We start from the raw sequence: 20,070 nt of genomic DNA on the forward strand, positions 1-20,070 counted from the left end.
ACCAGATAAATCTCATGGCTTCAAAGCCTCCTAATGAATTGACTGACTCACAACTGAAAGATCTTCTCCAGCAGTTCAGTTAGACAGACAGAGGAATAGATTTATGAAAGAAATTTGTGTCTGTGTCTGCAGGGTAGCTTTTATCTTCCACAATAACTCAAAAGGTAGAAATTCCTTTTACTAAGAACATCCCTTGCCCAGGGTCTGAAAGCTTCATTTGTTAAAATGTTGTAGCTGAAATATCAGGTATGGAAATTACTGCTGCTGACTGGGAGAAACAACTGTGTTCACTTCAAAAGATCTGCAAGTCAAGCTTCCCAAGAAGGCTGAGGATGCCCTGTCCCTGTGAGCATTCAAGGCCAGACTGGATGTGGCTCTGGGCAGCCTGGTCTGGTGGTTGGCAACCCTGCATATAGCGGGGGAGGGTTGAAACTGGATGATCATCGTGGTCCTTTAAAATCCAGGCCACTCTGTGATCCTGTGACATCTCCCTTTGTAGTGCCACAGGAGGTAGTAGCAAGTTTGGGATTAAGATACCAGATGGTAGTTAAGTGTCCACATCTATTAAGTGGTAATTTTGTCAGAACAGCCCCTGTAGTCTTGGGAGCTGTCTTTCAGTGCAAAGTGAATCACCATCTCAGCTTCTTTGACTGTATTGGCTGTCAGGGTGACTCAGTTGCCTGAACTATCTATTGCCATTTTTGTGATGCCCAAGATACTCCCTCAAACTTGCAGTTACAACACAGATCTTTCAGGATCCACCTCCATGGAACTGTCAAGAGATTGACAGAGTACGTCTATGCTTCTGAGGTGGCATGATATGTTTGTAAGCAGTTATATCAAGTGTGAAATCTCTGTTGAGTAGGCTAATGAGAGTTAGTAAACGTATCTGTCTTAACCTGGGAAGAAACCTCCAGTTCTTCAGTGGGGTGCTATCTTCAGAACATAAAGGTGATAATTTGAGGTTGTGAACACACATCCTCTTTCAGGCGTGATCTTAATCGTTGAGCATGTTACTGCCAATATATTTTTGGCAGCTAAAGAGATTGAATGAGGGCCCATAATCCATTTCAGGTAGAATCAAACAGATTACGTTAAACTATCTAGGCATTTGTAACGTCTTCAGACTGGCATAGGCCTTTAACAAGGGAATGTCTGTCCAACTCTTGCCATGGTTCTTTCTAGGAAAAATTGAATGTTAGCTGTAAATGGGGATTTATCACTCTCAGTTTCCTGAGCTTGTATGGTTTGCAGTCATCTCGAAGCAAGATGTTTAATCTAGTTCTTTTTTCAGCTGCTGAGATGAAGAATGATTCTATAGGAATAGGCTTTATAATCCTGCAATAAACAAGAAGTGTGCAAAAGCTTTGTGTGGTTGAAGGTGTTATGGAGTTAATATCTAATGCTGGACTGTCATATTCCCTTCACTCCTGTTGTGGGACAGGGTTTGGGCCTGTCTTCTAATCTGGCTTTTTATCTTTATATATTTCTAGCTCTGTATGTAAGGTTCTAGTAGTTAAATAAACATTTGCTGGATGAATAGAACTAAGCATGAAAATAACAAAACATTGTTTTCCATTTTTTTTATTTTTTTATTTTTTTTGCAGCCCTATGATGTAAATTTACAGGTTACTTCAGTGTTGTCCAAACTCTCCTTGTTTCCCCATCCTCATATACATGAATACCTTTTGGATCCGTACATAAACCTGGCCTCTGGCTGCAGGTCTCTTTTCTCCGTTATTGTCAGGGTGAGTAAACACACAGTTAATGTTTATATATGGCTGTACAGCAGTGATACATTTAGTAATTTTGTAGCATGATACTTAAAGCTGGATAGTTTAGGTTGGCAAATGGCTTCCTACTGAAAACAGATACTTATGCTCTTGATTTGGAAATCAGAATTCCATATTTTCTGCCAAAAATATTGAAAAATCTATTTTTCATCAGTCATTCTGATTCTACATGTCTTCAAATTTGTTTGTTTGCTTGGTTTCAGTGTAGATATAAAATATCCCTTTTGGCAAAGATGCTGCTTTAAATTGGACCAGGTGACATCAGGTAGTGCTGTAAGAACAAAATAGAGATTTATACCTGGACAGGAAAGAGATGGCATTGATTCATGCACAAACAGGAGACAGTAGTGAACACCTGTGCTTTGGTGAATCTCTCTGCTCATCTGTTTTTTTTCTGATGAAGGCTGTTCTTGGCAGTCCAGTCTATGACCCTTTTCTGGATTCTAATCAACCATGAAGTGCTAGATATATTGGAAGTCCCCTTCCTCTCCCTCTGATTTCATCCCTTCCTGCCAGACCTTCATCCTACAAGAGCTGGCTGTGTGCCTGTCACACTGCAGTTGTCTCAGTCAGAGATTCCTCAGCTACCCCCCACACCAGCTGTTATTAAGCTGGTCAAGAGCCTATTAATGATGCCTGCCAATACTAACAGTGGGCTTAACTCCCCTTTTCCCAGTAGCCTTCCCCGTTTCAATTATAATCTTCATTCTCCCCTTGTTCTTTCCTAAACTAGTGAATTTACTGGTCAGTTGCTTGCATCAACATTTACCAAGGCAAATTAATCACTGACATAATTAAAATAAGTGAGTAATATCATTTATGGCAGTAGCAAGTAAGGCTTCAGAGTTCCTGTCCTGTTTTATCTCTGCTTTCTGCATTCATGTCTTTGGCTCTGTTACTGTTGTCAGTGCTTATGACCACTCACCCTTATTGACACAGTGCAGCTATTCTGAGTATTACATTGTGAATCTGTGATGATTGTGAAGTGGCTTTATGTCCCAGGCACTGTAGGCTGTCATTTGTTCTTGCTGCCAGTCACAGAGAGGTGTTACTTTGTGTGTTGATGGTGTTGTACTTTTGCAGGTGGTTGGAGACCTCATGGTTAGGATCCAGCGCATCCCAGATTTCACTCCCAAACTTCTGCTGGTCAGAAAACGCCTGCTGGGCTTAGAGCCTGAAGGGCCTGTGTGAGTAAATACATTGTATATCCTCCAGAACCCACGGCTGGGTTTTGTGTATGGCAGTCCTGACCCTCTGCTCTTCTTTTATCCTCTCTCTCTCAGCATTGACCACATGACGTTACTAGAGGGTGTGATTGTGCTGGAAGAATTCTGCAAAGAGCTGGCGGCGATTGCGTTTGTGAAGTACCATGCCTCATCTACACCATAAGCAGCCTTGATGAGTGGCCAGGCTGTAAGATCACCTAGCCTATTTCAGTCTAAAAGACTACTGACAACACCCAGACGAGAAGAGGTGGCATCTCCTGGCAAAGTCCCTGTTGGCTTTTGGCAGAATCGGAAGTTAGATTACTTTCACCAGTCGTTGGCATTCACCACATTGCAAGGGAGATGGATTGAAACAGACCTAGAATATGATTAAAGGCATTTTGGGAGAAACCAATACGCAGCATTTCTAGCCACTGTGTGAAGAGCTGCAAAAGCTGCGTGAAGAACCACAGACATCAGTCCTTGGTTGTTTTTCTGTTATGATGACAATGTGCAGGGAGTTACGTCTGTACATGTTCTGGGGCTCACATGCGCCAATTTTTCTTTTTGTGACCATATTATTTCTAAACAGCAAAGTAATTTGAAAACATTCATATGTCCTGATTCTTTTTCTTCTCAAGTGGATATGCAAAAGGAAATCACACCTGCAGTTGTAAATGCAATCAAAATTATAGTTGAATTAAAAATGAAGATAGGTTCAAAGAATCCACTAGTTCCTAGACAGAAATATGTATTTATGAGGGTTTTTCTTGTGATGAACCTTAAAGACAACTCTCAGCTTGATTCCCCTGTGGATTACTGCAGGGGATATATTAGTATGAAACCCATACTAGTGAACTAACCCAGATTCAGGATCACATCCATAACAAATATCTGAAGTATACATGTTTAGATCATATTTGTCTCTGTCTTTCCAAGTGATTGCTCTTAAGGTCATCAGTGTAACTAGATTTACTTTATGTTTTTGCATGTGAACTCCAGTTGCTTGGCTCTTGTCACCTTTACAGGGAAGTTAATTATAGGTCATTAGATGCTGTTGCAGAAACAGTATTTTTAATTTCTTTTTAATTGCTGTTTAGCTTGAATTGGTTTCACAATCTTTTGTGCCTTGGAAATCGGCAACATATATGTTCTATAATTCTAGAAATGTTTTTATTGTTTATCTAACCCTGGCAGTAGTGCCCAGCAAGATTGACTAATACCAATTCAGTTAAAGTGTTGATACCATATGTAGGACCAAAATTCGTGCCTGTTTTGCATAGTGCTGGGATACAGAAGTTTATCTCAGTGAATTTCTTTTTCAGTATGAGTGCTCTCAGCCCATTTGCATTGCTCAGACATAAGGGAGCTTTGCTTCTATTTTTCCAGTGCAATGGCAGCTGCTCCTCAGACAGAATTTGGGGCTCCCTGCTGCATAGGCACTGGTAGAGGTTTGAGAGGCTGAGCCTTACCCTGTCAGGCACACACACTGATTTGGGTGAGAGAGCTGTCCTGTTATCTATGCAGGTGTATAGCACCTCTTTCCCTTCCTGTAACAGCTTAGGCAGGCAAGGTAGAGTTCAGCTCCTTGTGTTTACACTATATTTCTTTGTCTTTCCTAGTATCCTATTTGCACAGTTAATGTCCATTTCTGATTTGATTGCTTATATGCAAATATGGACAAATTCAGTCACTAGAATTCATCTGTATTCATATGACTCTACCTAGGGTCAGATTCTGCTCTGAACCCATGCCTTTAATTTTTTCATCTTTTTTTTTTTTTTTTTTTTAAATATATATATATATATTTATCCAGTATGGATGCTGAGAGGCCATTTAAACTAGATTAATTAGAACTGTCACAGTTAATGGGCTAAATTTATTCCTGTCATGGCAGTAAAGATGGTCCTGCCGTAAAAGCTCCCGTACAGGTTCAGCTGGGGAGAAAGTCTGACTGGGCAACTGGGAAAATACTTTAACAAATAAAACCTGCATTCAGTGGTCCCTGTAACAAAGGATTCTGGGGTTTTTTTGCAGATAAATCCAGGAAACAAAACAAAGTGAAAACCAACCTGGCTTCCTCGCCCTTCTATTTCCCCACCATTAGCCATGAAGCGTTTTCAGGTCAAATTAGCAGCGTAGGACAATGTTTAAAAAAGTCACTTTTCTCATTTTTGTTGTTTAGAAATATGCCTTGAAAGTAGCAAATAGTTTTAGCCATATTAGAAGCTGTGTTAATACAACAGACTTGACTTGTACTATAGAACATATGTCTATGCAGTGATTTTTAATACAAGCATTTGTTATAATTAAGATCCCAGTTCAGACAGGCAGTTAAACTACTTGAGTTAGGTGAAGCTTAATTTCAGTAATTTTCCTAAATTACAGTTTCTTGCATGGATAAAGTCAAGCTGTTGGGCACAAATGCTGATGCTTCCCTCCATCTTTGTTGGTTTTTGCTTGTGCTAAATTACTTTTTCCTCCAAATTTCTGTTATTTATTCTTTATGTTTATATTTCTGATGTCCTAATTTCAGTGCAAACTGGAAGTGATGATACTGCTATGAACGAAACTTGCAAGAGCTTTCCAAGCAATGTGATAATTTGTAAAGCCATTCAGGAGGTGCCTGATCTTAAGTGAAACCATTGGCATCGATGTTGTTTTCACTGATACCCAAATCTTCAGCAACAGCAGCAGTGTTCTTGAGAACCAGAGAGACTCAGCTGATAAATTTGTAAGAAATTGATCCATCCTATTAAGTGAAACAATCCTTATAGATTTGTGAGTGCTGCCTACAGACAACTTAATTACCATACATGGTGACAATGGCATTTATTTTTGTAAAAGTGATTTAATCTTCCTTAAGAGTCGGATCTCATTTAATTTTGTTTAGTGATACTTTTCATGCACTTTTTTTTTAGTTAGTCGAGGTCCATGTTTTCACCTTTCTGATCTATGCATGTCATTGAGGTGCCCGTTTTGTTTCTCTCTGTGTTTGTATGTGGTTATTTATTACCCAGAGGTGGGCACCTGAGGAAATACATGGCCTGGAGTTGACAGTATAAGCAGACCCTCCAGCTGTCAGCAGAAAATGAGAGTGCTTATCACCTTTGAAACTATGGCCATTATCAGTAGATTGAAATGCTTGAGAAGAAATACTAGAATAACTTTTGATTTCAAAAAGCAAATGCAAACTACTTTTTAACCCTGACGCACGTGTGTAAATATGCACATTTTTACTTCTTTTTTTTCCATTTATAGTATGTATTTGATTTAGACTCTGATATAGAACGTTTTGTAATACGCCACGTGCTAAGCTCCAGTAGAACAAGTTTGTCTTTAGTTGTTTTCCCATATGACTGTAATATTCCTGGTATTCAGATCCTGTCTGTGTAACGTTCTTACTATGTATTTGTCTGTGCAATATAAAAGCTGTGATTTGATACACAGCTTGAGTCTGGTTGTACATCACCTATGTATATATATATACATAGATTATATATATATGAGAACCAGAATCCCAAGCTTGCTTACACTACGATTAGTGTAAAGATTGTTGCACATGGTTTTACAGGGCACCGTAATCATGGAATGGCTTTGTGAATGCATGGTAATGTCTCCCATAAGCTGCTGTGTGAATTCACAGGTGACATTTCTTTTTCAACTCGCTGTCTCAATGCTAAGTGATGTGCTTAGACTGGGAGTGACCTGATATTGTGCATCATACATGGCTTTTGAAACCATAACCCTCAGTAGCTTCTGTGCCCTGTAAAATCGTGTAACTATATCAAATATATGCTCCTTGTTTTGCCTCCTGCCTTGTTTACATTAAACAGAGGATATTCAGTAAAATTTTTCTATTAAACTTTGTGTAGGTCACTTACTGACAGTGTTGCCACGGTTTCGCAGGTGTGGGATTTCCAATGAAACATGCTGAAGCAGACACATTACCAGACATACAGCATTAAGTTTTACAAAAGAAGTTGCAAGAAAATCCACCTTTTTGTGCTAAAAAACAAAAACAAACAAACAAACAAAAAAAAACCATGCAGGATTGAAGGGGATATTCTCAATAGAAGTTAATTTATTAATTTCAGTGAAGCAGCTGCTTCTATTATTACAGAACCCATGTTAGGCTTTGGTTAGATGACCTTGAGAAGATGTTCAATCTTTGTATCTTTGCTTTACGTCACGTCTTTGATCTTGAAATCTTTCTTTTTTAGTTCATTTTGTCTGTCACTGCAGCATCTGCTGGAATAACCTCCTGTGCTGCTCTGTGCAGGGCTGGGGGAGGCAGAATGCTCTTTCCCATGAAGATTGGAAGCTGGGGGATATGGCCAGAGTGCAGTCAGCCTGAGCACAGCTGAATGTCTTCTCTTCCCAAGAGCCCTGATATCTTTCAGGACTGGAGCTGGTCAAGAGCTTTGTTTTCTACTGCATTTGAGTGCAGAACACCTCAGTTGCAACATCAGTTTATTGAATTGGGTACGAATGTCTCAGACGTGAGCGAGCATCTTTTCTTCCTTCAGGGCCTTTGAGGAAGGCTTTGTTACATGTTCTTATGTATTTTAAAGTTGCATTTGGTAGGTATCTTTTCTTCGTATGTTTTTTTGGCGTCCCTCAAGTTCTCATCATCTTTTTAAAAATCTTACTGCTCTGTAAGATTCCCTTTGAGGGCTACACTTGGATGTTAAGCTGTTTCTCCTTCTCAATATTTAACAGCTGCAAGTGCTCTCGCATCTTTAACAAGGAGTGCAACAGCAAGATGATACACTTGACAGCTTTTTTACAGCTCTCAGCATCTTTCCCCCATCCTCTTGGGTCTCAAGAGATTGTCATCTCCCACCCCAAATCATTTCTTTGTTGTGCCTGCATGAGGTTTTCAGAGATTTGGGGGCACATTTGTTCCGCAAGCAGTGAGGAATTTGTATGAGAACTGTGCAGTTTTTATCTTCCTGTATTTTTCTCCAATATCCATAAAATCACCTCATTATTGAGGCGTGATTATGGCACTTGCATTCTAATGCAAGTTTTTCTAATGCTCTGCATCTTATGGAAGAAAATACCCCTGTTGTCGTTGTGTGGTGTCTCCATCACATTCATTAACTCATTTTACAGAATCTCAGTCAAAGCTCTCGATGTATTTATAAGTTGCACAGGATCTATTGAATTTGTTAACCTTTAAATATTAATGGGACTGGTGCTGTCAAAGGCCTGAGTGTGATCCAGTTGGATTATAGTGGATTATTGCTGGGAGAAGTGAATCTGTCACAAGTTGTGTGAGCCCTTTTGGCCTAAACCCACATGTCCCTGGTGCATCCTTGAGACAGAACCTCAGCTGATCAAGGAGGAGCAAGGGAATTGTAGAGCAATTTAAGAATCGAGTGAAGCATATGGTGGATTATAGCTTTCAGGTGCTGTAAGCTTCTTGGAAACACCAGAAAAGCAGAAAAGTGTGAAAAATTGGATTTCACAAGTTCAGATTTGTTGTTGGTTTGCCTTGGGGTCAGATTGATAAAGGCAAAAAGGTGTCTCTTAGAATCTAGTGAGGCACTCAGAAGGCCCATGGAATTGCTCTCGCTGAGCTGATGCATGTATTCTGTAGAATGTTTTTTTAAGTTCCTACAAGACATTACAGTGGGCACTGCTGGTGCCATGAAATCCTCTGCAAAGAGCCATTGATGGCAACAACAAGCTGCTTTAGAAATCTCTTGTGTTAGGGACAGCAAAAGAGACATTTGCATTGTGTTTCCCAGTGCACAGTATTTCATTTCCCAGTTGGGAGAGAGATTTCCATACTTTCCCATGTTTCTATATGAGACAGTGATATTACAAATGAAAATGTGTCTTTGTGCCAAGTAATGGCATATAACAAGACTAGAGGAAGTTCTGGGAAAAATAACTGAAGATATTAAAACACAGCGAGGGATTTAGGAGAAGGACAACAGAAGTAGCTGTGTTCTGCACAGTGAAATCACTGCTTAGGGTTGGAGGAGTGTTTCTTGCCAATAAAAGGATTTGAAAGCCTTAAGCATTACAGCTGGAGGAAATACCAACCCTGATTTATCGGTGTGTAATTAATGAAGTAATGTCATCGAGGAAAAGTGATACTGGTGATCAATGAGCACTTCCTGACTGTGAATGCCGCTGGAGCAGCAGTGCAAGGAGCCCATTACCCCACACATTTTAAAACCAGACTGGACAAAGCATTGAGTGCTGCAGCAGGAAACCAGCCTGTGCCGGTGGGGCAATGCAGTAAGCACGCTCTCAGGCTCCCAGCTAATTAATGGCTCCTAAATGACTTGTGCTTATTCCGCTAGACAGCAGTGAGGTGGACTGATCCGCTTGAAAGTCTCCTGTAAATGAGGAACGTTGCTGCAAACTGAAAGAAGCAATTTTCAGCCTCCCAAAATGAGGCTCGCTCACAGAAAAACCTCTCTGCGGGAGCTGCACCCCTTAGGAGCAGCAGGAGGCACAGCGTGATGAGCCAGGCCAGGCCCCATGCTGGGCACCTCCGAGAGAGGAAACAAATTACCTGTGCTCCGCATCGTCATTATCCCTCACTTGAGAAACCCACTTCTCCCCCCCCTCATCTCCGCAGCCCCAGGAAGCACCTGTCAAGTCTGTATTTCTTAATTTGGGTTTATTTTCTCGGTCATGAATTTTTATTTCCTACGGTTTTTGAAGGCTCCTGGTTTTAGTATTAGCAGCAAATCCATCGGCACCGTGCATCTTTCCAGACAATTTTGCATTAAGCTCCTTCTAAAGGGAGGAAACCTTTCTATTGTTTATCCTTCCTCCTGAGACTCGTGCTCTCCTGCCTTGTTAACTCCATCCTTTCTAGCCCCTTCCCCTTGGGCATCCTGCAGTCAGCAGTTTGCTCAGCTCTGGCAGGTGCTGTGTGTCCAGGACGGCACAGAGGAAAGCATGGGAGCTGCACAGTGTGTGTGGGGAGGGTCTGAGTGACACCTGAACACAGTGACATGGGTGGGAACTTCAGTAGAGATGACACCAAGTCTTCACACGGTGCTGCCCCTGCCCAGGGTCACCTCCAGGGCTGTGGCACCCATAGCTCCGGGTAGTGCTGCTAGGGCCTCACTGCCTCTGACTAGAAACTCCCTCCTTACTTCTAGCCTAAATCTCTTCTCTTTTAGTTTAAAACCATTCCCTCTTGTCCTATTGCTTGCTATTCGACCATGAAACATGATAATTGTAGTAGTTTGGTATCAGCTTCATAGGCGTGAAGCATAAACCAGGGAGAAGGAAAACATTTTATTCTGATGCCTAAGCCTGTTACCTGTTTCTTTGTTCAAATAATACTTACCTAACACGAATTCCCAAGGAGCAAAAGCCTGAATAATGAGATCAAAATTCAGTCACCCAAACCACTTGGTCTTGCTTGCATAGGCAAACATTTCTCTGCACTGGCCTTTACATTCATGGTTTGGAATTCTGCTGCTCCAGTGCCCAGACTTCTTGCTACAAGTTAGGAAAAGTAGTGCCAATATGGGGTAATACGTGCAACAAAATTGCATGGGCTTTAGCATGCAATTCATGCTGTGTAGATGATGCCTGCTTCTCTGGAGCCATGATCTCAGCTTGAATCATTAAATAAGGAACTGGTTTAATATCAGCCAACAAATCACAGTAAGCCTTGATGTTTGTAAGATGGGAAATCTGGGCAACCAGATTTATCAGACCTTGTGTTTACATTCTAAAAGATCAAAAGAGCACGACCTCTTTTGCTTCCTTTTATAATTAATTCCAGATGTCAATTTGGTCTACTAATGTGATTCTGATTGCCCAATTTCTAAAATAGGGTTGCCGTTTTGTTTCTAAATATCAATACCATAGAGAATAATGGAGAAATACGTGCCTTGATGTGATTAAATGGGATCTGTTCAATCAGGCAGCAGCTTCCAACCCACACTCTTAAGCTTGTCTTTCACTTCTCAACTGGAAGTAGAAGTGCAGTTCTTCTAATAGTTTGGGACCATGGTACAGCTGCCATTGGTTCACCATCCTCCAACAGCTGTAGTTCAATGTTAATATTTAACCAGTAAACTATCCATTCATAGTTGGATTTATTTCAGACAGAAGCAAAGGTGCAGGAATTGCAAGCAATACAAGGCTCATCATTCCAGACAATGCAAGCAGGAGTTGGTGCCATTTAAAGTAACTGCAGTTCCTTAGTGCTTGGGTTACTTTTTACCCCTCAGTCACTGGGTCTCATTCTGCCTTAGTTATTTTTAATCAGTTTGGTTACCATCCACCCACTGTAGTGGTGTTAAGCCACTAAGTTGGGTTGTGGTTTGGAGGGAGAAATCTGTCTTTAACTGCATGTAACAGCAGCTGACTCACACCACTAATACAGGAAACACAGAGGAATTCCATATGCCAGGAACGTGTGCTGCAGACTTCATTTAACTTTATTTTAGAGGTGAGCTTTGCAGTTGCAATCCATCTTTTCAGTACAAAAATGTGTGGTTTTCTGCAGAAAATGTTCATGTTTAGCAGTTGTATGAACAATTAGTAGAAGCCCTTAAGACACTGCTGCAGCGCTGCTCCTGAGGTTCAGGAAAGATAAGGAGCTGACCCAGATGCCACATCCAGATCTCCAAGCTGAAACTGGAATTCAAAGTTGCTGTATCACGAGCCAAGGTCAGTTTAATTTTGTAGCTCAACTATTAGTGCAGCTGAAGATTCCACCTGATGGTCCTATTTTTAGCTTCATATTAATTCAGCACCATTTATTCCAGTGGTTCCCTAAACCTGTATAAATGTAGCTCAGGAGGATCCAACCCCTGAACTGTTCTTCATTAATATTGGTGAACAGAGACCTCCTGAGGTTGGGCTGATCCTCAGACCCACAGCTGTGAGGCTGGGCAGGATGGGGAGCAAATGGGAATCACAGCCACACGTTAACACAGCCGTGGCATTGCAGGTGCTGGTGACCCCAGGCTTTGTGCTGAGGAAAAGACCACTAAGATGACAAAGTCCAACCCAAACCTCTCCCCACTATGCTCACTGACCATGTCTCTCAGTGCCACATCTCCACGATTCTTGAACACCTCCAGGGACAGTGACTCCCCCAGCTGCCTGGGCAGCATGTGCTGCCACTGCATCACCACTCATTCTGAGAAGAAATTTTTCCTAATACCAACATGAATGTCCCCTGGTGCAACTTAAAGCAATTCCCTCTTTCCTACTGCTGTTAGCTGGGAGCAGAGGCTGAATCCCACCTCGCCATAAAGTCCTTGACGAGAGCTGGAGAGCCTCCTCTTCTCCATCTCTTCTCCTTAAGAGCAATTGTTCTTTGGAGCAGGTGGCCATGCCTAGTTGCTTTTCCTTTGTGTATCATTGCAGTGGTACTGCTACAGCTCATCCCTGTAATGTTGTGATGTCGTGCAGAGAAACAGGACAGTTATGATGTGGCCAAGGCCCTGGGAGCGTTAGAAGAATTGGTATGGGATGAGGAGAGGTGGGGAGCAGGCTTGGTATGGTGGATCCCAGGGCTGCGGTCAGGTGGAGCTGACTGAAAAGAGAACAAAGAAATAGCACTTAGCATACCTATAAGTGCCATACACAGCAAATTCAGATGTAAAGCAGAGCTGCAGAGTGATAAAGGAAAAACAAAGGTGTAAAAGCAGGTGAGTGAATGTATTAAAATGAACCCAAGAGGATCTTGGGGGAGGAAGAAGAAACTGTCGCCATGAACTCTTTGCTCCCAGCAAAAGGCTGCAGGTGCTGGGAACCTGTGCATTGCCCCACAGGACTGACCACAGCCTGACGGGGGCACAATGTCAGGAAATGGGACAGAAAACAGCAGCGTGGGCAGCGTTTTTAACCAGCATTTATACAACTAGGTTTAACTACTGTTTGTACAACTATTTTATAACTAGAACTCCTGTAATATGGTGCAATTATCAGTTCTATTATTACCGCCACATTTTATTTTGTACCTAGACAGAATTCTTTCCACAGTAATTAGATCTGGACTGAGAGTGACTCTTGGAACAGACTGCAGAGTTACAGAAAGCTCTTGGCTTTATACACAAGGTGCATTTCCTCGTTGGGTCACAACAGTAAAAAATACACTTCAGATCTATGAAAAAAAGCAAGTAACAGGAATAAATACAGCAGGAAAAGTCAATTCCCCCACTGCTATCTGGACAAATTAGGGACAAATATTGCTGTCTGGCAATGACAGAAGTCCTCTCTTTTATCACTGCTCTTTACCCTGTTACCTACCACGCTATGGAATAGCTCCTTCTGGGGTTTTCCTGCCTAAGAATAGTGACATTTAAATCAGTCTGAAAGTGAGACTGGGAGATGCACAAAGCTGTGTGTAAATCTCTCTCGATGTATAAGTGCTGCCAATGCCCCCATTTGGAGACTTCAACCACACCGCCCCCTTAAAGAAAGGACACATAAGTGCTGCCTTGTGCTGCACCACGAAGGCTCTGTTAAATTGCTTTGAGTCCAGCACTCTACACTCATGTCCAACCACATTCTGTGAGTGCCCCCAGCTTTAACCAGAGTAAAATATCACTGCCCTGACAGTAACTATGAACAGATCGCAGAAATAGAAACAGAGCATTTCATTCGGTTGCTCATCATTATTTAACCCAGCAACCAGTGGGCATTAACAATTTCATTTCATCAGAACATATTTTTCTTTGGGTGGCTTCCCAAATCATTCCTGTCACAGGTTGGTTTGGTGACACTGTGCCCACACACAATTATTCCTAGGGGGTCAGTATGCTTGTGGAAGCAGCGATCACCAGCGGGTATTGCTCTTAACCATCCATTTTTCTCCTGGTTTCCCGAATCGCTGCTCCAAAGCAGTTCCAGGGAGCTGATACTCATGTTTTAAACCATTATGTTTCCTCCCATTTGTAAGCATCTCTGAGCCAGAAATCATTCAGCGGCTGCTGCCGCCACATCCTTCAGGGACAAAATGTTCTAAAGAGCTAATGTTGCTCTTTCATTAAGAAACCTATTCAGAACCACAGAGAGCGATTTTGACAGTGCAACTGGTAGTTGCTCTAGGGTAGGAGCTTGACAGGAGACCTATTTTCAGCTAAATGAATGTATACTGTTTATTTAAAGAAACAGTCAGCTGCCGATTTTGGTATGCCTAAGAACATCCCTGTGTGTCTCCTGCACTCTGCATCCGCAGGCTGCGCATCTTATGCCTCAAGACAGGAACGAAACCTGCTGGTTTGTCTTAGTGGGGTCAGGTGGGGGGGAGACAGGAAGTGAGGGGTATTCAGAGAGTCAGGGAAGGGCATAGAGGTTAGAAGTGACAGCATAGATGGGTTGTTTGCTAAGCCAAATGAGGCCATAGAGCTTCATACTGCAGTTGTTCTGGTGGTAAAGCTGGCTTTAAAACATTCTCATCCATTGCTGCTGGGCACTGTGATTTGCTTTTGCTGAAAGATAAACCAAAACAAGAGCATTTCATGGTGGGAATGGGCAGCATATTCCTCTTTGGTTTCCCTGCGGAGAATGAGAGAGGAGGATGGATGTCACTGTGTGTGCAGTGTTACTGACAGCCCCTCTTAGAAAGGTGTACTGTCTCATTAGCGTGAGATGGCACAAAAACAGAGCATTGTTATCAGTGCTTCTCATCTTTTATAAGTGCCACTGCGCAGGTAATTGCGGATGTTCAAAATTAGATCTCCTGGTAGTGCTACTGAACACATGCTTGTGGCTGAGCAGAGTGTTCTGTGCAAGATGGAGATCAAAGCCAGGCTGGGCTTGATTGGAAACCAATTATCTACTGCTGTGGGGACCTTTGAGAACTAACAGGATTTTTATTTCCTTTATCCTTTGATCTCCAAAATGAACAATATAAGGATAAGGAAAAACAGAACAAAAGAATAGATGTACCAAGCAACACGTGGATGAGAAAGGAAGAATCAGTCCATAGACTGCTTGGATGGATTAGAAAAATCCAGTTGCTGGGTTAGAAGATCCCAAGGAGCTACAAGCATCACCAACATATCTTTCAGCTCAGTATTTTTGCAACTCATAACATAGACACAGAGATGCAGCATGGATTTCCTGTAGGTCACAGGATCAAAGAATGGCTTGGGTTGGAAGGGACCCTACAGATCACCCAGTTTGAGCCCCTGCTGTGGTCTGGATGCCCCTGCTAGGACAGGTGGCCCATAGGCAGAAGTTTTCTGGTCTCACACACAGCAGGAATTACAGTGTTACTTGTGCAGTTGATGCTACTTAAGGTGCCATTCCTGCAGCAGCATGTTGCTGCAACTTTGATCTCCTTATTGCCTTATTTCTTTAGCCTTTCTTCTCTTCTTTTCCTCATTCACCTTCATACTCTATGCTTGTTTCACAGCTCCAGCTCTCACTTGCCATTTCCAGTGCTGCCCGCAGACTGTAACCACAGGAAGCAGCTGCAGAGCCACTTCTATAGCATCTCACTCACTTCTATGGCCCTGTTAGTTTAATTTTAGTTTTGCTGTCCGGGGTCAGTCCTTGTACTGAGGCAATTAACACTGAGCATCTGAAATCTGATCGGGATTTAAAGCACAGGGTGAGTGGCCGCCACCTGGTGAGAGGAGGAGGAGGGAGGGAAGGATGAATGAGTGGGACCTTTTCCTTTTTCATCCGGCGAGCATTAGCGGATCAATGACTAAAATGGATGAGGGTGATGCCGGAATGTCACGGCAGCGTAATGATGTAGCTGCTATTAATGGCCAGAGCTCCAGCCCGGAAATTATAGTGGAAGAAACAGAGAAAAATATATATATCTAAGGGCTCTGAATTGGTGATTTGAGGATCGTAATTTAGAGCTTGCTTTCATATCTCAGAAAATGGCTACTCTGCACATTTTCAGAAGTTTTCCAGTTAGTTAAAGAAGGAATGAAGTCAATAAAGTGTGGGTGGTCACAATTCTCCTTCCATTCCCTCCCTAAGGTACGACACAGATGTCAGCAATGTGGCTCTCCTTTAAGTCAAAATCTATTTCATGCTGTTTGTGGTGAAGAAATGTACCTTCAGCCCTCTGGCTGTCCGGATTGAGGGCAGACGTGCAAAATATTATAGTTTATAAGGCCTGTGAACTCACTGTACTTGAAGATCAAATTCCCATTACAGTGAAATCATTGGCAAACCTGTGGTTACCTCCAGGCAACCCAGATCAGACACAGGGAAAAAGCAGAACTGACCGAAGCAACCCCAGATCCCACAGCAAAAGCATCTTTTCTTGCAAAATTGTTTAAACAGCCAAACTTGCTGATCTCAGCTGTGACCTCAGAGAGGCCATACCCTTCTTCTAGCAGCATGATGGATCTCAGGACCAGACGTGTCTTTTCCACATCGATGTGCTTTGGGCTGCCCCTTTCCTCCAGTAATGAGGCAGGTCAGAGGGGAGAGCACGAAGTGGGATTCAGCTCCTACCACTCTGAAAATGAAGCAAAGGAGAGTTATGTGCTTCTGATCTATAAGGAAATACATATACAGAGGGCTATAAGAAAGAAGTCTCTGTGGAGAGCCCTAACTGGCTTTCTGCCTCCTGCTTGAAGTGTTCCTGCTGCAGTGGCTGTGAACAGGCAGTGGGAAAGCACCCAGTGTGGATGGAACACTTGCATGCACCGCTCAGAGCTAATAACTGGCCCTGAAAATCCTTTATTACCCAAAACTGAGAGCAGTTGTTCCTGCTGGGGTGGGGGCACCCTGTCCTTTAAGTGTTCATGCGCTGCTGCTGTGGCATCTGCTGGTCTCTACTCGCAGCCCTTCCAGCTCGCACCATTAATTCTGCACAGCTCCTTTAGCAGATGCTTCAGTGCCTGGCAAAAAAAAAAAAAGGGTTTTTCCCAATTTCAGATTCCTAGTGTTTTGTTTTATGCTACAAATATAGCAGAGGCTGGCTGATAAGGAGCTCAGGGTGAGCCAGGAGGGCAGGCCAGGAGATAAACAGCAGTGGATGATCAGGCATAAACATTTTGGAAAAATGGGTCAGTGTGAAAGGTTGAGCTGCAGCTCCTTCTCCCTGAGGGGCAGGCTGCAAAACTCCTCTTTGCTCCCCTGTTTTTGCCTCCCTAATCCACAGATGTGATCAGATCCAAGCGAGGAATACATTCCAGGGTTTGGGGAACCCAGAGAGCAAGGATTTACTCTGCACATGTAAAGCAGTTCTGATACCTCTGACTCCTTGCAGCTAATTAAAGCTGGCACAGGCAGCTCATCGTCAGGCAAAGGCTGTGGAACCTGTTCACTGCTGGGCTGTGGTGCAGCTTATCCATCCCCCAACAGGGGCAGCAGGAGTAGAAGTAGGCACAGAAGCGCCTTTAAATCAGCACAGCTGTGTGAGATAGGGCATGTGCTCGCCCAGGTGCTCTTCTATGGATGGATTCCTGCAGTGGGATGTCCTGTAAATGAGAAGGTTACAGGAGCCCAGCACAACTTCATCTAACACCTATATTTTCTAAGTGAGGAAATGGAGCAAAATGACAAGTTCTGGGTTTGTCTGAGTGCTTATGCGCTCTCCTTGTGTCCTTGGGACCTCTGTGCATCACAGCCCGGAGGCATAATGTGTTCCTGGAAGGACAAATGCTGGCAGTCAGGAGGTTCAGAGATTTCTCTGGGGGAATGTGAGGCGCTTTAGGAAAGCTTGGAGGCTGTCAGTGTGAGATTTCAGAGTTGTGGAAACATCCGGCTGTCCAGCAGCAGACAGGATGCCCAAACTGGAGCCCAGACACAAATGGCTGCACATGCTCTGCCCTTCACTTCAGGGGCTTGGTTTCATTGATTGACCACTGTCTGGAGCTCTGATAGTGAGCTCTGCTCACCGTGGTCTCGTGCTGTACACTTCCTTTAACCGCTGTGGGGAGGAAAATGCTGATTAGATTACCTCTCTCATTGATGATTTTTTCTTCTGGCTCTGATTATGCAGAATGAAACTACTTAAGAGGACATTAGAAAGTCAATCAAACACTGTACAAGATAAACTAAAGACCTATTCCGTAAATCTTCCCTTATTTCTCTCTCTTTTTTCCCCCTCTCTCTGTGAACTCACCTGCCTGTATTTACATTCAAGATATACAAACAAGATAATTTTAAACTCCTTTATGGGAGTTAATTCCATTACGTGGTGCATCTAGAGAAAATCCAGTCAGAATATGGATTTTTATTGTCAGACCCACTGTTAGGAGATGAATTATTCATCTTTGTTTGCACTTGCAATTCATGGATTTTTAATTAATAGTAATGATAATACCAAACAATTACTGTTTGTTCTTCTGGCCTTTTCCATGTAACACAGGAACTGGAAAAATGAAGCAGAGCATATCCAAAAAGATTCTGCAAAATGGAACTAAGAGAAATCATTGCTTCTGGCATTGTGCAATTCTCAGTGCTGGTTTTGTTTTGGAAAATTAAAGTCTAGTATGTAGAATTTGCAACTGCAAGGAAAGAAGCACAGAACCAACATGGTGGTTCCAGCTTCATTACCACTAAAGGAGATCTGTTAGATATGACACAGCATTGAATTACCAGCACAAAAGATGAAATGCAAAAGTAACTATGGTAATAGAAAAAAAAGAGAAAGAAGTAATAAAGAATTCCAAGTTATTATATTGCAGTTCTTAGAATGCCTCACTGCTCTGTAAATATTTCTTAATTAAATGTACTTAGATGGACAGCATCATTTAACTGCAATTGCATCAGAACTGAATCACGACCTGCTATATTAATTCCAGATATCACAGAGAAGCAACCAAGGAGTAGGTCTGGGTTTACATCCTGAGCAAGAATTTATGGTGCAGGTCCAACACTGCCAAGTCAAAGGACAATGCCAATTTATTACAAGGTCGTGCAGACCTCTGCTGTGTTGATTCATGTTCACTGCGCCCAGCCCCACAGGACTCAGGGAAAGGCCAGCTGTTCAGCCTGAATGTCATGAAGAAGGATGAAGCAAATATGGAGCCACCTTCAGATTTTAGCTTCCTAGAGAGATCTGAGGCTACATCGAATCAATATTTATCTTGGGTGCTAAGGGAACGGAAAGGCACTCTGGTGCATGGACCAGCAGCAGAATGGGAATACTGACATGACTGCTTAAAATGGGCTTACAGTCTGTAGCAAATGAAGGTCTGTCAATCAGCCAAAATGTCAGACTCTGCTTAACTAAACAAGCTTGTTTATCACCATAATTATGTGGCCTTACAATGATAAGGTGCTACATATACATGTCTTTCTCCGTGCCAGGAACTGTTCTGCAGAAATCCAGTAAATTTAATTACTAAAGGAGGAAAAAAATCCCCTGTTTCACGATCTATCCACCCCTGCAGTGATTACTCAGGGGAAATTCCCACTGAAGCCAAGCAGATGGTTCCTACCTTGTTGCACGCCCAGCTTATTTTCTTTTGAGCTATGAAGTGGTTCACAGTGCCATTTTTCTCTAGAGCTGCCTTGCATTTGGCAGACTTCTGACTGTGTGTGAATTCCTTCTTATTGTATACGTGAATGAATTATTGGTTGTTGCTATATTTTTTCTTTTTTTAGCTCCAAAGAACAAATCCCACTTCAGACTCACCTAAATGAGGACGTGAATCAGACAGGTGTCTAGCTGAAACATGTCTTCACTATGATGATTCCCACTGACTTGGTTTCAAGGGAGTCGATAATCAGATTTAAAATGTCACTGAGCCACATTGTTTCTGGTGCACTTCCAGAAACGTTCATATTGACTTCTTAAAGACTTGTCTATAATAGAACAGTGTCAAGTATTTCAGCCTCTGAGCAATCTCATGCTTCCTTTTTGCATGGACATGCAGGGGAGCTGGAGATCAATTATCTTTAAGGTCCCTCCCAACCTATACCATTCTATGATTTGATCATACATAAGTTTGCAGCAAACTCAAACATATGCTGGGCAGATGAGGGAGCTGCCTGCTTTCTCTGTGCCTGCTGGCAACCTACATTGGGGCTGGCAGCAGGATGACATACAGCTGTGATATTCTCCAAAGAAAGCTTTGTCCTTGTGTCAGAAGTGAGCTCCAGCTCTCCACAGCTCTCAAGGGATTCACCCAGCACACAGCTGC

At 42.5% G+C, this 20,070-nt stretch overlaps 1 protein-coding gene across 2 annotated transcripts in view; it reads left to right on the forward strand.

Moving 5' to 3' along the window:
* Window positions 1-6,881, forward strand: part of FAM160B1 (family with sequence similarity 160 member B1) — a 33,181-nt gene extending 26,300 nt beyond the window's left edge. For both annotated transcript variants that reach the window (XM_015867367.2, XM_015867368.2), the window contains 3 exons: window positions 1,608-1,748; window positions 2,877-2,980; window positions 3,077-6,881. In XM_015867367.2, the coding sequence (XP_015722853.1) occupies window positions 1,608-1,748; window positions 2,877-2,980; window positions 3,077-3,182 (351 nt within the window). In that variant the 3' untranslated portion in view covers window positions 3,183-6,881. The remainder of the gene's footprint in view (window positions 1-1,607; window positions 1,749-2,876; window positions 2,981-3,076) is intronic.
* The last annotated feature ends 13,189 nt before the right edge of the window (window positions 6,882-20,070 follow it).

This window comes from Coturnix japonica, chromosome 6, assembly GCF_001577835.2.
Source record: "Coturnix japonica isolate 7356 chromosome 6, Coturnix japonica 2.1, whole genome shotgun sequence".
NCBI lineage: Eukaryota > Metazoa > Chordata > Aves > Galliformes > Phasianidae > Coturnix > Coturnix japonica.